The sequence below is a fragment of the Pelobates fuscus genome, chromosome 8, assembly GCF_036172605.1.
Source record: "Pelobates fuscus isolate aPelFus1 chromosome 8, aPelFus1.pri, whole genome shotgun sequence".
Taxonomy (NCBI): domain Eukaryota; kingdom Metazoa; phylum Chordata; class Amphibia; order Anura; family Pelobatidae; genus Pelobates; species Pelobates fuscus.
The window spans coordinates 85,444,212-85,462,672 of NC_086324.1; the positions used below are offsets into that span (position 1 = coordinate 85,444,212).

The 18,461-nt window shown below is 35.7% G+C and overlaps 1 protein-coding gene across 1 annotated transcript in view; it reads right to left on the reverse strand.

Annotated features, from left to right (window-relative positions):
* The window catches only part of TRPM2 (transient receptor potential cation channel subfamily M member 2), a 302,532-nt gene that overhangs the window by 145,862 nt on the left and 138,209 nt on the right, over positions 1-18,461 (reverse strand). Inside the window, exons 7-13 of the mRNA XM_063430124.1 lie at positions 14,092-14,258; positions 11,584-11,764; positions 10,934-10,995; positions 7,311-7,511; positions 4,671-4,773; positions 2,986-3,107; positions 626-976 (exon numbers count right to left, since the gene is read on the reverse strand). Of these exons, the coding sequence (XP_063286194.1) occupies positions 626-976; positions 2,986-3,107; positions 4,671-4,773; positions 7,311-7,511; positions 10,934-10,995; positions 11,584-11,764; positions 14,092-14,258 (1,187 nt within the window). The remainder of the gene's footprint in view (positions 1-625; positions 977-2,985; positions 3,108-4,670; positions 4,774-7,310; positions 7,512-10,933; positions 10,996-11,583; positions 11,765-14,091; positions 14,259-18,461) is intronic.

An 18,461-nucleotide genomic window follows, 5' to 3' on the forward strand; every position in this document is an offset into this window, starting at 1 on the left:
TTACTCATATAATTACACACATAGACTGCAAACAGTCACAGATGCATTAATTCGCAGATGCACACAGACATACGTGCACACATACAAGCACACACAGATACATAATGTTCACACAAAGTTCATTCACACAAATACACAGGAATATACATACGGACACACACAAATACACATAAACACCTAAGGGGTTTGTGATTCACACTGCCTTTATTATAGCTCCTAGAATCCTGTCACATAGAAAACAGGAAAAGATCAACAAATTCTTATTGTATAGTAACAACTCATTGATCGGGGCCCAAGTCCATTGGGCTTCTCAGGTGGCCCAGGCCCCTTACACATGCTTTGTCTGCCTTGCATAATGGTGGTCCTGTACACAGGTATTGAAGATCAATGACTTAAAGGAACACTTCTAACCACTTTGGATTAGAATCTACCTATTTATTATTATTATTTATAAAGTGGCAACAAATTTTGCAGTGCTGTACCATAGGTGGACTAACAGACAAATATTCTAATATATAAGACATTTGTTTATTGATTATTTGTAAGCAAACATAAAATAGTTAATTTTTCAAAAAAGTATCTGCTAATTATAAATATATCCGCCATTCCCCCCCAAAATACCTACATTTATTTTTATGTGTGGAACTGCAATAGACAGCCGAGTTCGTTCTGTGTTTTTTGGCTTTGGATACAGATGTTTTGTAAAGTCACCCAATAGTTCTTTCAACACTTGTGACACATGATGGAGGTGCATTTTTGAAGATCTCATTGCTTGTAAACGAAACCGTTCATCTTCAATAACTTTGGCAAGCTTGCTATGGAACAAACACGATGGGTCTAAGTTGTTATAGAGATTAATTAATGTGTCTTGAGTGGCATACTCCTCTAAACGTACTCCTTGTTCCAAAAAAAGCTTTACAAAGTCAGGCTTATTGCCAATTAATGCCGCTGTCATGACTGGGTGAAGATCGGAAGGCTGAGGAGTAATATAAATATATAAAAATATTCTATTAATACAGAAAAATTGCATGGTTTTGCTAACATACACTCAAATAAATACATGCATTGTCACAAAGTATAGAGGTTTTATTTTTCATTGACAAGTTCCTTTAACTGATTGACGTCCAATCTGTATGTATCCTGAAACTGAATAAACAATGGTCTTAATGTAGTGGTTTCGATGCAAAGATGCTATACCTGCAATCTAACATGTTTGGGGGAAATGCCAATATTTACATTTGTCAGTCAGGATATTTATTGTGGCTGTCTATTAAACAATCACCCAGAGAGCCACTAAATGCACTTCCTCTTTAAGACTTTCAGCAGTTGAAAGCTTTCCTATTTGGCATTGACAAACACTCGTAATAATTATTTCCTTACTAGCACTTTATTCTTATGAGAAAGATTGGATTGGTTAAGGGCAGTGATTGATGCATCTGCTCACAATGCCTTTAGTGCTTCTCAATGAGAAGCATTATATTGGACCAGAAATCATAAATTAGGATGATCTCAAAAGAGGAAGAATAATTGCCTGTCTATGTTGCAGGCAGAAGAAAAGATTAATATCCAGGTACACCTGAGGAGTCTTATAAAAGGCAGTCTTTTTGTTTGGAACAAGAAAATGTAGACAACATTTGGCTCCTTTCTGAGCGCAGAGAGATCTTGATCCACTTTCTTGTTCCAAATAAAAAGACAGCCTTTTAGAAAAAAACCTCAGGTGTGGCTGGATATTTATCTTTTCTGCCATGCGATGTTTCCAGTGAGTTTGGCCCTCCCTTTCTGGAGCACCTTGCAGGAGGTATTCCACCGTTTTCAGTGTGTGCATTATATCCTTGTTTTTTTTTTTGTTTTTGTTTCCTAGCTCTTTAATCTGTCTGCAGGGTCAATGTGTTGCATCTTCATAAGAAAAAGCACAAATGTGCAAGGAAGATGCTTTAAAAAGGATCCATCAGCAAGACCTATTTAAAAACGAAAATAGCAGCCATTAGACAGGCAAATGCATATATTGTAAATGACTGATTCAAATACAAGTATATATTACATAGTTTGCTGTTTGAAAAACATTTATGAACATTTAGCATTTTGTTGTTTATGTCAGGGTCCTCCCTACTGTATTTCCAGGATTTACATTTCCCCATCTATGCTTAATAGTCTGACATGCTCAGAAGGATATTAAATCAAAATTCAAGAGATATGATATGATTACACCTTTACAAGGAACATTCACAATATATGTTTATGTTTAACATTACAATGTTAGTATTTAGTATTAAATATATATTATATATATTATATATAAATACAGATTTATTCTCCCTCCATTGATCACTTCTTGCCCACACCACTTGATCTGTGAATAAAATTAACATGTAGTGGCTGTCTCCTAATCATTAATCTCCAAATGGCGAAATAAATGGAATGACTCATCTATTGCTCATTTCATTTGTTTTGTGACTTAGTTATGTGGCGATTTGAAGTTGCAGAATTCAGATGATTCGCCAATCACCTAAAATACAGCCAAATTGTATTCCACATAAAAACTGAATGCACACATCTAGTAAACACTAATTTTTAAATTTGACAGCTACTAGAGGGTTTGAACAAATGTAAACAACATTGTTTCTCTGAAGCAGCATTTTTGCATTGTGAGAAAAAAGGGACGGGGTCTATTCACCACATTCACCACATAAAGTATTTACTCAAATTAGAATTCAAAGTGAATGTCCACATAAAGGTAATAAAACTAGTTCTTGGCTGGCTAATGTCTATTCTCTGCGTAGTTGGAATCTGTCATTAGCATGTACAGCATGCTTGCAACAGACAAATAACGCTTTGTACAGCTCATGTTTGGTTGGTGTGAACATTTAAAGTATATAATTGTCATAGGCATATTTAGAAAAAAACAAAAAAAAAATTAAAAAAATTATTAATCTGATTACAATCATTAATATCACACGTGCTTTCTGCTGTCCTTGAAAAGCCCACCTTCCACTGATGATCATCTGTAAAAATCTCACTTCTAGCAATGTCAACCCTGTTCCAAGCAACTGCCAGCTTCAACTGATGATCCCAATTCTCATGACCTTGCTGGTCATGACTGAGAGATGCTGTAGAAAATGCAATAGACCATTTTATTTGTAATAAGCACAAATAACATATTTATATTCCATAGATCTTGTATGGTGGCAATGCATAGAATTCAGGACTGATCAATGTTCTTTTCATGCAATTTGTAATTAGAGATGTCCCGAACAGTTCACCGGGAACTGTTTGCTGGCAAACATAGCTTGTTCGCGGTCGCCACGGTGGGCGAAAATATGCGATGTTCGGTCCACCCCCTATTCGTCATCATTGAGTAAACTTTGACCCTGTACCTCACAGTCAGCAGACACATTCCAGCCAATCAGCAGCAGACCCTCCATCCCAGACCCTCCCACCTCCATGACAAATAGGGGGCGGAACGAACATCGCATATGTTCGCCCGCCGCGGCGACCGCGAACAAGCTATGTTTGCCGGCGAACAGTTCCCGGCGAACTGTTCGGGACATCTCTATTTGTAATCATTCCTGGGACATTGTTGGATATTACAAATGTCAATGACAAACAGGTCATTTATAGTCAAGATTACCACAAGATTCAAAGTAACACACTGTCAAATTCTCACATCAGTTACTGTTTGGACATATGCATGGTATTCGTTGGAAGCAAGCTGTACAAGCTCCCTCAATCAATCTTGTACACATTCCAACTCTATAGCGCTATTCCCATGCCTGCTGATCCAACTGGAGATTTATTCATAAACAAAAATCTCACAACAAAGACTCCTCAATGTTTGGTTGTTATAGACCTCTTTTCTTTTGTTATTGGTAGTTATTTGGTGTTACTTTTATTGCTCAATTTATTTGCTTTCCCTTTGCTTTATATATCTGTCTGTTGATCTCTAGTGTCTTGCATTTTGGTTGTTTCCTGACCTTTTTCACTGCCTGTTCTCATAATGTACAGCTGCCTAATGAATTGTACTTATGGGCTCCTTGGCCAGAGTGTATTTTGCTGATGTTGTACGTATCTTGACCCTCAACCTGCCACATTTCACCAATAATCTGTCAATACTGAAGCTAATCCTTCCCACTGTGGTCCAAGGGGCTGTACACATCATCTGCATAGAAGAAAATGCCACCTCTCTCACTAAACCTGTTCAATCACTGTTTTTATTCATGCTGTATGTAGTTATGTAGTGACCAATCATTGCTCATAGCCAGAATGTTTATTTTGCTTCGTAACCTCCTACAGATCTTCCCCTTGTTGACTCACGGCTACATTTCTTGACATGACTAATTGTTTGATTTTCTTGACCATTAGGTACATGGCCTAAATAGGCTACTTGACCATGGCTTCTGGTTTGCCCAAACAGTTAACGTGCTTCAATTCACAGTCTAAAAGGTTTACTCCCAAGCTCAACTTTCTTTGGCAAGGTCTACAAAAGTGCATCTTCTTGCCCCTGGTTCTACCAACTAACCAATACTTCAAGCTTCTTTAGAATGTGCTCATAATGGTTTGAGTTAATAAGTTTCTATGTGTCATATGGCATTACATATGAATGTACAATTTTCATGGCGGATATTTAAAGCACACAAGTCAAATTACCATGCACAAATTGTGTTTTCACTTACCCTTAAGCAAGGCTTGAAGAATAGCCACATCAATGTCTTGTTGATCATCCTTGTCCTCTCTGAAGATTGTTAACAATTGTTTGTTTCTCATGATATCCTGAATCTGAGAGACACAGAAAGATAAATATGCCAAATCAAACACAGACATATTGTATATTTCTCCATTTTAATTTACAGTTTAATTTTCTATTTTAATTTAAAATTATTCAAATGTCCTGATAGAAACAATGTATTCCACCTTGAAACAAGATACAAGAAAAACAAGAAGGGAGGTGAAACAAAAAAAGACAATAAAAAATAACTGCATATCAGTGACTGGTTGGATTTTTAAAACACATATATGACAAAATATTTGCTGGACAATTATTAGTGAAAGAGAATTCACACTCAATTATAAATGCATCATGCGGGGCAATACAAATGTACTATCCCAACAAATCCCATTAGATGACAAAAAAACTTGATATCCTGTACATCAAGTCACAATATCATTGTAAATCACAAAACAATATCTACGATGTGATGGTGGTGGGTTTCTTTTTCTTATTACAGTAAACTAAAACAACTTTATTCAGTAAAATATGGTATTTGTGTTGCAGAATGGATGAGTGCTTGGTAGATTTACTTTTGTAACATTATTGTGTTTGATGTTAAGAAACATTGCATAGTGCCTGCACACTTGCACAGACAGAAGACTTTTTTCTTTTTTTTAAATATTCTATTAATACTGGAAAATTGCATGGTTTTACATAGATACACTCAAACAAATACATTGTCACAAAGTATAGAGGCTTTATTTGCATTGACAAGTTCCTTTAGCTGTTTGACACCCAACCCACATGTATAGATGGGCATTGGAAATCTGTCAATGTAAATAGAATTTTTGTTCTCCAAACAGTAACTCCACTCAAAGTTTTCTCTAGGGCTCCTGGCCGTAAAAGCTGCTAGATACACTATAAAGCTAAAGTTTGTCTCATGGTAGAATGAATGACCCATTCTACCTCCAACTTTAAAACACTGCATCACTGCTGGGCTGTCTCCTTCAATAGCTGAAGTAAAAGTGTCTAGACGAATCCTGTTTGAAATTGTAGTTCTTATATTGCTCCTCCTTTTTTCCCAGCCTATATGATTGGGCAGACCTCTTACTAACTAAGCTGCTTATATGCCCCCATCTCTACACCTCAAAAAAAAAAAACAACACCCCACAGATTCTTCTCTATCCCATCACTCTTTTTTTATGCTCACTCTCCATGTCAGAAATGAAAATGAGCTTGTTCAGGTTCATGCAAGTCCGTTCTCCTGAGGTTCTGGTGCATGGCTGCAAGAAAATTGGAAATTCTTCCAAGTGGCCGATCAGCCCAAATTCATCCAAATTGTCTGAAATAAGACATTCTTTCAGTCACCCTATCGCCCCTTATTCGTCCGAATTGCATTGCGAAAATTTAATTTAGATGTAGAAATCCACAACTCTTTCTCCACTTTAGCTTCATGACACTATTGTTGTTAAAACACAGATAATGGTTTCAGACTCCTTTAAAAATGAAGTTTACTTACCCTTTTTCAATAAAAAGCCTGCAGGGACAGGCTGTAGACACCAGAATATCTACTCTGTAGTTCCTTTAGTGACTACACTGTCCCTTTAAGCATTTTTTAATGATCCGATGTTATAAAATATGCAGTTTAGCTTAGGCTACAAAAAAACATACTTTTATAGATAGATAGATAGATGCGTTACAAAATTATCACATCTTGTATCTAATAATTTAATTGTATATATCACAACAAAAACAGGATTTGAGTACCTTAATTTGGAGTTAAAACAACTTTTATTGTTACGGAATAGAATGATGAAAGAAGGTAGGTGCCCTCGAAGGCACAGAAGTAGTACCATCTAGATTTTAGCTCTATCAAGGCAGCACGTTGATTTCCACAGCTTACGGCAACACTACTAGGTTTATAAGATCTTTAATACCATCCAACTGAGATTTTACATCATTTATATTATTATTTTTGCTATACATGTATTTTTCTTTTTACATCTAGCTAAATCTAGTGCAGATATCCGGTCTTTCTCCCTGAATCCTCTATTCTACATCATATGGCTTTAGGTGGTAATAACTAAATTTTTATCATAAATAAGAGAACCCTATTAGACAATAGTCAGTAGACTTTACCAATCGAGCACAGATCTAAATTTATCACTAGTCAACCTAGGCATGATTCCGCATTATTAATACTAACAATTATGTTATTACATCCTAGGTGACTATACTAATTGTGTATTGACACATCCTTTCTAGCTTACCTGCATGTTAAACTTAGATACAGTGCAGGCAGTTTATCTTACTAATCGAGCATAGATCAAATTGTATCATTAGTTAAGATCTCATTATAAAATGTTTTCCTTTGTTTGTAGCCTCACTTTGAGCACAGCAAGCACCGCAGTAATTAAGTGTTTACTTTTTTTCTTTCATCTTTTTCTTCGGTAACAATAAGTTATGTTTTAACTTCAAATTAGGGCACTCAATTCCCGTTTTTCTTTGAGTTTTTCCAGTCATCTGGGTTACCCCCAGCAAGAGTGTTAAACCTACTTTAAGCTTCAATTTCTCTTTAAATTTGGTATATATCACAACATGTTACCTTTTTGGTCCATTCAACAATCTTGCGTTCAGTAAAAGTGTCAAAAGTATCAAAGAAGAGAGTACGCAGCTTCTCTTGGACAAGAGATATTGTAATTTTTGAAATAGGTAGCTCAGCAACTTGTGCAATCACATCAGCCACTCGACCCGATCCTTCCACAATAACACAGGGAGTGTTGTTACTAATTGCATTGTAAATTGTCTGTGTTAAAAATATGAAGAAAATAAAAATGTCATGCTACTAAAATATGTATTAATGTAGTTTACAACTTTTGTTTTTCTATAAACCATCTAAATACCCCCCCACCTTTTAAAACCAATAGATAAAAATTCCTTCCTAAAATATAGAGATGCTAGATATTTTAAACGCGCTAGAACTTATTGGATATCAGGCAAAGTTAACATGTATGGAAATATGTTTTCTAACATTTACATTTACAAAATCATATAAACAATAATACACAATGAGGAATGATAATATAGTCTAAACATGATATCACTTTTCTACAGAGGGATTTGGATAAACTGCAGGACTGGGTAAGCAAGTGGATTAAATTAAATTAAATGGATGAAATTCAATACATATAAATACAAAAACCATGTATTTTGGAAAAAGAAACCTTAACTTATACATTAAAAGGTCTCAAATTGCAAAGACTAGCAAGGTGCTGTTATATATATAAAAATGGCTAATCATTTGTGTAATTAAAATAATATTGTGCCTCCTTATTAATTAATGGTAAGACCCAACGTTGAGTATGTTGTGCAATTTTGGACACCAATTTTAAAGAAAAATTATAAAAAAAACTAGAAAAAGTGCTTTAAAAAGAGGGATGGAAAACATGATTTATAACTAGGATAGACTAGAAAAACAGCATTTGTTGTCTTTTGAAAAATACAACTAAGATGTATGTTCTTAGCAGGAATACACAACAGACAAGAGGATTTCCATTGAGACTGGGAGAAATGTGTTTTCACTTACAACCAAGGAAGGGATTAAGACTTTTTATTTTTTCCTCTCCTTTTTCATTTTTTTTATTGACACATTCAAAGATTACATCAAAGGTAATGCAAAACTTATCAGAGCAACATGAAATTACATTAAGATTACATTTATAAGACAAAAAAAACAAGACAATACCAAAGAAGTTCCAAGCAGTGATGATCTTATCGACCCATAGAAAAGAAAAGGAGAAGAAAACTATTTTAAAAATATTCCTCCATTTATATATCCTCTCAATGTTATGGAAAGGATTGCAGACATAAATCCATAAAGAATTATATTTGCTGAGGCTGCAATAATTCAAGTAGAAACATGTTTCCATCTTTAGACCAGCAGATTCTTTCTGTAAGTTTCCATTACCTTGCAATAGTTACCTTCATGGCTAAGGATATATATCTTTCACGGTTATTGAATCTAAATCTGAATGCAATAATGCCTTAATAGGGGATGGAATCAGAGTTATTTTATATAAATCAGAAATAAACGTAAAAATTGTATTCCAAGTATCAGAGATCTCTTTGTAAAACAACCACCATATGTGTAGGTAATTTCCAATTTGTTCATCTCATCTCTAGCATATTTGAGAATTTGCATTTTCAAATTTTGATAACCTTTGATAAGGTACCAAATAGCATCTATAAATTACTTGAAATTGTGTTTATTGGAAATTTAGGCAGTGGGTAACTTTCTTTAACAATATGAGACTTTATCCAGTCATCCATTTTTTATGTTTGTTTGCAATTTTTTTTTGTAATGATAATATTGCTCTAGGAATTTAAATTTGATTCAGAGATATTAATAATTTTTGAAACAGTCTAATTATTCCAACTTGGTGTTTATTATTACATTTTTTTATTTAAATGAGCATTGATATTTTTGTCAGCATCTTGTATTAGATGTCATTTAATGTAATTAGTAATTCTCAAAATTGAGTAATATTGAGTGTTTGAGAGATATAGTTAATTAATCAGAGTTTTAATTGACTTTATTTGTTCACCTTTTAATAAATCCGCAATTTTAATTTTATTTTTATCTAGTGAAGTTTTCCAGTTTATATCTTGAATATTGTGCTCGATGTTTGCTAAAGTGGTAGTTTTGAGAACTTTATTGTTTAGTGAGCTATTTTTCTTAAACAGAGTCCATGACATAATAATGTTACTTAAGACATCTTTCATCTTAATTTTCTTGATTTCACTGCAGTGAAACCATAATAGGTTCTCAAAATTCTCAACATCTAATATATTTGATTCTGTAAAGTACCAGTCTTCTTGTTTACATAAATCAATTTGAAATTTATGAGCTCGGGTAATCATTGCTGCATTAGCTTAATTTAGCATTTTTAGAATACCCAATCCACCTTGATGAACGCTACTACAAAAAATGCTTCTTTTTTTTTTCTCTCAGCCCATATAAATCGTTCTATCATTCTTTGAACAGTTTCACTATAACTATCAGGAATTTAAAAGGAATCAAACATAGTACATTTAGCCATTTAGGAAATAAAAAAGCTTTAATAATATTTATTTCAACCATCCATGAAACAAATGAAGCTCTTTAATTAAAGGTATAAAATTAGTCTTTTTTGAACTTTTGAACCAGAGAACTGGGAAAAATGCTTGACTGCCTATACACCGATGCTAGAATATGGTATCTATTTAAAATGTTGTCATTGAAATCATGAATTTAAAATTGTGAGAGTTGTTTGAACAACACTAAAATGCTGTTGCATTCACAAGAGCATAGCAATAGGTTAGGCTAACTTAGGGGTTGTCATAAGGAAGATTATGGTTAGGGAGTACTGAGGCATACTCTTGGAAATAAGATAGGGGCATTTATAAGTAAGGCTAAAATTAGGAGGTATTGGGAGACCTGCTCTCTATAATCTGTGAAAAGCTTATCCAACAATTTTACATTGAGAGAAGAGAAGCAGTCTTCCTGGTTCTACCTGCTCAAGTACGCTGACAAGAAAGGGCATGGCTTACATATAGATGTAGACAACATTCGGCACTCCAGATGTTGTGTGTACTCTCTTTTTCATTTCACAAAAAGTGCAGATTTTGATGCAAATTAGCACTTTTATTCACTCATCAGCCAAAACTTAAAACTACTGAAAGGTGGAGTGAATAAAATTGACTATATAATTACAATAGCACCTGTCAAGGGATGGGATATATTAGGCAGCACATGAACAATCAGTTCTTCAATTTCCTTTGTTAGAAGCAGGAAAATTGGGCAAGCAAAAAGATCTGAATTACTTTGACAGTTAGTGATGGCTAGACAACTGGGTCACAGCATCTCCTAAATGGCAAGTCTTGTGAAGTATTCACCAGTATTCAGTAGTTAGTACCAATAGTGGTGCAAGGCTGGACAACCAGTGTTTGGGTCATGTTTACAGACACCCTTTCATGGCACTGGTGCTCCCAAGCAGCTTGGGAATTTAGATCAAATTCAAATGTATGTTGTGCATAAAAGATGTCTTTATTTTTTATCTCTAATCAGTTTGAATAATAAAAGAACTTGTAAGCACTAGATATTTCTAAGAAATAAAACATATACTTAACTTATTTCTACAGTGCATTCAGGTTAAATTAAATATAATTATTGGCATATAATAAACTTACATCAAGTGTGCCAGGTCCTCCTTCCAGAACCAAACAAACAATTGGGATCTTGATTGCTACTCCTGTAAACAATTTAAAAAAAATATAACACTGATCAATAATGTATGTGAACACAATGTATCTCAAAAGCTCTAAATTACAATTTGTCAAAGATATACAGGACCTGAAGAGAAATGTTATAATATGTTTAAAATAATAATGAACGTCAAAATTTTGTGGAATGAAAGTCAAAGCCTGTAGGTGGATCAGTCTATATACCTAATTACCCATCCCATTATTAGCTTTTTTATTGGACACCGTAGAAAACAGCTTTAAATGTTAGAAGAAATAACCTGTTTACCCGTGTCCAATGCATGCTTTGTTTTGTTATCGTTCATGGTGTCTTGTAGATTTAAAGAATAGTAGCTCAAATAAACAAAACCATATCACTACTATATGGGAGCTAATAAAACAATGCCATCCCTGAAAATAAATGAATACAAGTTCCATATTTTACCTATTAAACCTACACTGTATATGCTATTCAAAGTATAATAAATATTTTATACTAATAGTCTTCTTTAGAAGGATGAAAGGTTGAGATGATCTCTTTCAAAATTGATCTTGAACATTATGGCTATAAGTACATTTATAGCTTTGGTGTAACTTACCTCCTTTCTCTTTAGTTTGCTCGGAAATAAACTTTTCCAGTTTGGCTCTTAGTAATATTTCAACACCGTACCTTCCATTTGTTCCATCATCCACAAGAATGAAGTGTGAATGATTATTATCTAAGCAAGACTGGTTTCCCTGGTTCTCTTCATCCAACTGATATTCTGCTGGAAATGCCCCCTGTATGGGATAAACATTAGTGCAAAACAGATCAAAATGATGCTTGCTTTTGCTTTCCTTTATGAAAAAATTTAACTAGGTCGCAATGTTCTGTCAAAATGTCTCCCTTTGATACATAAAATACTAGGGGCTGGGTTGATACATAAAAGACTAGGGGCTTGGGGTGCGTGGTCGGACCTTCATGGCGGATAGACACACTTCAAAAGAGCTCCTCACTAGTTCTTTGATACTGCCCTTAATATTGCTCTCAACGCAATGCTGACAGCACCTTACATACGCCTCAACTCGGGCTGTCTATTGAGCCACAGCTACCTACTGTTTACTGTATGCCAGGATGCTCTAAGGCTCTAAGCAACACAGTGCAGCCTAGTACATGCTTTGGGTGGGAAGGGCGGCCAATCTCCCGATCTGGAGTGACCTGAGCCGCTGTGTTCTTCAGGTGCCCCGTCCCTCCCCCTCTGGCCAATGGGGGTTATCCTGGTCTGCCCCTGAGGTGACCCTACTGCTTCACTAACATCTGCACAGAAGATGACAGATTAGCGGAGTCCTCCTGCGTCTTCCCTAAAATGATGGCTTTAGTGTCTCCCACTGTGACCTGTGATAAAAAAACATCTTTGCTGCCGTGTAGCTAAAATTACACCACTGTCTGCAAGAATCTGTCTACCTGTGGCATGGAGGAGGGTGCTGAGACACTTAATAGGCCTCTCTCCCCATCCTGCCTAGAGACCGTTCCTGAGGACAAATAGGCAATTAAAGGGACACTAGAGTCACCTGAACAACTTTAGCTTAATGAAGCAGTTTTGGTGTATAGAACATGCCCATGCAGCCTCACTGCTCAATCCTCTTTAGGAGTTAAATCCCTTTGTTTATGAACCCTAGTCACACCTCCCTGCATGTGACTTGCACAGCCTTCCATAAACACTTCCTGTAAAGAGAGCCCTATTTAGGCTTTCTTTATTGCAAGTTCTGTTTAATTAAGATTTTCTTACCCCCTGCTATGTTAATAGCTTGCTAGGCCCTGCAAGAGCCTCCTGTATGTGATTAAAGTTCAATTTAGAGGTTGATATACAATTATTTAAGGTAAATTACATCTGTTTGAAAGTGAAACCATTTTTTTTTTCATGCAGGCTCTGTCAATCATAGCCAGGGGAGGTGTGGCTAGGGCTGCATAAACAGAAACAAAGTGATTTAACTCCTAAATGACAGTGAATTGAGCAGTGAAATTGCAGGGGAATTATCTATACACTAAAACTGCTTTATTTAGCTAAAGTAATTTAGGTGACTATAGTGTTCCTTTAAGCATATGGGCTTGCAGCACCAGGCGGGACTGTAATCTCCCTCTTGCAACAGGGGGGACATCATGGACTTGGCAATGCTCACCGGGCTGTGCACACTAATTGCCATTTGGACCTGACCCAGGAACTTCCAGGGCATGAATCTGTCCAGCCCCTGCAGGGCATCAGCTGACCTGGGTGCTGGGCCTGGAACTCTCGCTCAGACATAGCGCCCGAGCATGTCACTCCCTGAGATTCAAGGTTCTGTATAGTTCCCAGACAGATCTCTATTTGTTTTGCTTTCTTGTTTCTCTTCTCTTACTTTTTATTAACGCTTTATTCTTTTTTTACTCTCTCAATGTGGGATACACTTTACCAGTCCATATATGGAACCCCCTGGGGGTATTACGTACTTTTATTAAACTATGGTTCTATTCCATTTGTAGACAGTGCATAATGTCTGAAATTTTTAATTTCATACATTCTGCTCTGCAGTGACACACTCGTTTACCTTTTGTTCTATCTATAAAAAGCGCAGAATTTCTGATATTTAATCTACTGCTTGACTTCCATGCTCCTGAAAATGTAACAGTTTAAATGTTTGAATATTCTTCTCAGCTACTCTATGCACAACAAAAATAAAGAATGTAAAAAAAAAAAAGACTAGGGGTTTACCAAGCCCATATTTGTAAACAATATTAAATAGACATTTTTGGTTCTAGTGATTCCAAATTCTTTTTTTGAAGGTGGGTTATGGTGGGTTAATTGTGTGTCATGGAATTATTAAGGCTGTGTTCGGGTGACTAGTAATTGTCCCTGTTTTAGTGCAAATAAGGACACTTGTTTGTTATTGGCAAGGTTTGCAGGCAGAAAAAGATGATTTCTGCCATTATGATCTCTGTTTTATTACAGTGCAAGATATTTTTCTCTTGGATTAAAATTCTAAAATATGAAATTTTGCAAATGAAAATATTATTCCTGATAAGAATTTAAAACTAGCAATAAATAAAATGAGAATAATTCAGTATAAAATTAGTATGTATTCAGACTTACAGTGGTGGAAATCAAGCTTTTACGATTGTGAACAATTCCCCACGTAGCTATGCCAATTGTGACAATATCATTATCTTTGTTGCTGCTGCCCATACAGAAGTCTCTGACTGCTTCACCAACTTGTTTCATAACACCAGCATGTGAACCCCCAGTTATTATCCAGGCTCCTGGAATAAAAATACATATTTCTTAAAAAGATATGTAAGTAGTAAAGCAAGAGCATGCATATTCTTATATATTGAACAGGGTATTCATATATCTTCTTTATTTGCTAAATTAGTGGCTTACATGACATACTTATTGAGAGAAATGTATAGTAAAAATTGGAAATCATATCTCTGTCACAATGACAATGTTGGGGCAAAGGTTGATGACCCTTGAACATCTGTATATGACATTTAACTTAACATTTATCCTTTGTTGTATGGTACTGATATACATGGTCTACATGGTGCACGCCTAACTGCATGCTAAAATTTATACCCACAGGAGGATAATTCTCTCAGTCTCACCCTGTGCTCCTGTCAATAAGCCCTTGCCCTATAACACTGTAGGGACTACTTCTTATTTTTCCTGTGTCTCTTTCTTTGAGTCATGCAACATTCTCCCTCCATCCGAAACTCACTATGTATTAGTAGTTATCTGACTGTTACCCACTGTAGCAGATTTAATTCCCTTGTTGTTCAGTTGTCCATACCCCCTTGTTCATCTCCTGAATGGATGGTGTGTGGTCCCCCTTTTTTTACCTTCCCGAACACCAACCTCCCCTGGCTGTTAACCACAAATTAAGTAATTAACTTGAGTGCTTTCCCTGGGTGGCCGCCATTTGAATAACCGGCCATATTGTCTCTCAAAAGCAGGCAGCGGTACATGGTTGTTGAACGCCTGGAACAGTTTTTGGCCATGCGGTCTCACGAGCCCGGGCAAATATGGTACCGCTGCCTGTTCAACTTCCCGACCAAGATGAAAGGCCTTTGGGAGAAAGGAACTAGGAACTACTACATTTGTCGATGTTAGCACAGGAACCCCCGAAAGGAGACCGTCCATTACACTCAATTTCATGGAACTATTTTTGGCCATTGCCTCGTGGCCGGCCAGCCAGAACTTTACCCGAAAGGCAATTTTGTTCTATCCAACGGATAAATCCGAGCTATTTGGGGATATAAAACTTGTGGAGTTCCTGTAAAGTATGAATATTTTTTTTTGTTCTCTGTATTTTACTGTAACTGAGAGATAATTGAGTTATTCAGTTTTGACTCAATTATCTCAGACAATGGGTCTCCAGACAGGAGCTTGTATATTTTGTATGGAGACCCCATGCAGGCTGTGTTTGAGCAAAATAAATCATTTGTACTCCCTGAACTGTGTGTCGTCCAGTTACTGGGGATAATAGAGCTATTTACATTTCAGCACCTTGTTTCAGAGTTCCTGTCTTCACAGATCCAGCGGAGGAAAAAGTCCTTGTCAGGACTTGCGCTCCATTACTGCCACATACGAGATATATAGTCTCATCCCAAAACTAGTTCCCAAAGTTGTTAATCAACTGATCTTGTAGGCATACTATGGGCCTTCCTTCACTTGTGTGAGAGGATCATTACTTCTAACCTACATATCCTATGCAGCATTATGAAAACCACTGACATTTTTAACCCAGCCTTGCAATACTGGTAGAATATCTATTCTCATTGGAGATCCATGTGAGGACTCAATGATATTAAAGTTCACATTTAAAGTCTTGTCTTAGATTATCAATGCTCAGCACATGTGCTCCTCTTACCTGCAAACTGTTATACTACTTCCTGTTAAATTTCACTTATTGCTATTATTATGTAATATGCTAAATCATCAATAAACTTTGAATGATAAACATTTGTCCTGAGATGGCAATGGGGAACACTCTAGAAATTGGTGTATAAAATCCAGGAGCTGGCTAGTGATAATGGCTCAAATAAGATCACTTAAATAAATAATCTACTAAAATAGTGATATAGAGGTGATAACATGCAATAGATGAATGGATAAATTAAAAGGTACTGTGCCTTTAAGAGATAAAAGTTTGAATAAAAAATAAAAGCAGAAGTATAAACAGATAGAAAATGCAAAATGTCAGGAGATATAAGAGGAAGGAAGAAAAATAGGATAGAAGGAATAAAAACGTTTGAATAGATATAAAAGGAAGGAGGTAAAATGGGATGTATGAAATAAAAACTTCTAAATGGATAAAAATAGATGTGTAAATACAGACCACTAGGTGAATAATCAAGTTAAAAATAAATGAATTAATTAATCAGTTGACAGTAAATAATTTACGGTCAACTGATTAATTAATTAATTTATTTGTAATTTATTTATTTTTAAATAATTTACTGTCAACTGATTAATTAACTTATTTTTTTAATATAAAATTAATTTATCCATTCATCTATCACATTTTAGCACCTCTATATCACTATTTTAGTAGATTATTTATTGAAGTGATTCTGCACTATCTTATTTGAGCCATTATCACTAGCCAACTCCTGGATTTTATACACCACTATCTAGAGTGTTCCCCTTGCCATTTTCCCTATAGGTTTTTAGTGAATCCCTATTATTTCCAGTTTGACCGGCACGGTGTTAGTCAGACTCCCTCTCCTCTGCGTGCTACACTAGGCGTGTTACACTGAGATGTTAATCAAGTGAACAAAGATGTAATGGTGTATTTTGTAATAGTTAAAGTGGCACTGTCATCCAAAATACCCAAAAGACTTGCACTTGTGGACTGGCAATATTTGTGGCCTGATGCTCAAATCTACCAATTGTGATAATAGACAAACACAAAATGGATGATACTCTAGGACTTTGTTATAAAAATAAAACAACTTTCATCAAGACACAGTAAAATACGTTATACACATCTATATATAGCTATCAAGTAAAACAATTGAAAATAACTCATCTCCCAGCATGAACGCCAGAATTGGCATGCTCCCAGCTTGTGGCTAAGGAATAGTACTACACTTTAGTCTGGCCTGACCAGTCTACGAAACCCTTTGCCGTTGGAAACCATTGAAACCAAGAGTGTTTCAGTGCACCCAGCATTCACAAATTGACCAAGCTGATGTTGGGCCAATACTACATTTTGCAGCATTATGTAGTGTAATGAAATCCCTACAAGGAAAATAAAATTATACTAGAGTAGATTCAGTAGAGAACAGGGAGAACTGATATTGTAAATACAATTGTAACCAACACATCTAACACCCTACTTGCACTACAAGTTGATTCCACTTGGATCTCTGCATATACAAGTACAGTCCGTGGGACTGCATGCAAAGGTATTATGTTGAAGAATTGGGCAGCAATCCTATTTCACTGATTGTAGGACACTAAATGGACTTCAGGCTGTTGGACTTGCTGCCAACACACGACTCATGTTAAAGCCAGTGTTAGTTTGCTAGCAATACACGTCAGCCACATCCAAGCACTTATTTTTGCGCCGTGTTAGTGGGTAGAGCTACATCCCAGGATTCAACTTATATCATTGACTGTATGTACGGGATTCCAATAAGGATGTTTTAATGGGGTCCCACTGTAGAGGATTATATGTTTTGCAGACTATGTCCACAAAAGTTATATATTCAAATTAATATATGGATGGTTGCCCAGATGGCAACTTGCTGCTCATGTTAATGCTACAATCCAGAACTATATGTACAAAATGGAATGCATACACCAGTTTGAAATAGCCTTGGCTGTACAGAGGCTGTGAAATTGTGTAATATGAAGAAAATAAATTTAAAATGTAAAGAATCATTTTGTAAGTAAATTGTTTAAATACTAACTGTGTGGCAGAATGGCAATGGATGAAAGGGTTAACCCCAGATGGACTTTTAACAAACATAACAAGTATACTTGGACATAATGTTGCAAAATAGCCTCTAGATGGCATCCTAAGTACATAGAAATCCATAGCAAAGTATACACTTACAGAAACTAATACATTTGAGTGCCATATGGTAGAGAACAAAACAAGAAAAAGAACATCCTATACTGTAAAACAAACTGAGCGCAGATCTATTTACAGTATCACAAAAATACATCAATGCATAAAAATTTAATTAAAAATTGGACAATAAAGCATTGGATAAACACAGTTATATGACTATTCAACACCTTAAGGATCGAGGCAATTGTACACATTTTGATTAAAACAAAACGTAAGCAAAACCTGCAATTTTATAACATGACAGGAGGCTTCGTATTTGCTTAAGTCTCTCTTTACTAGAACTCCACAGCAGCACAGAAAAACAACCAATCAGAAAAAAGTTAGGTACTATAAAACTCCCCTCCCCATGCATCATTTCCTCTTTCTTTGCTGCTCCGCATCA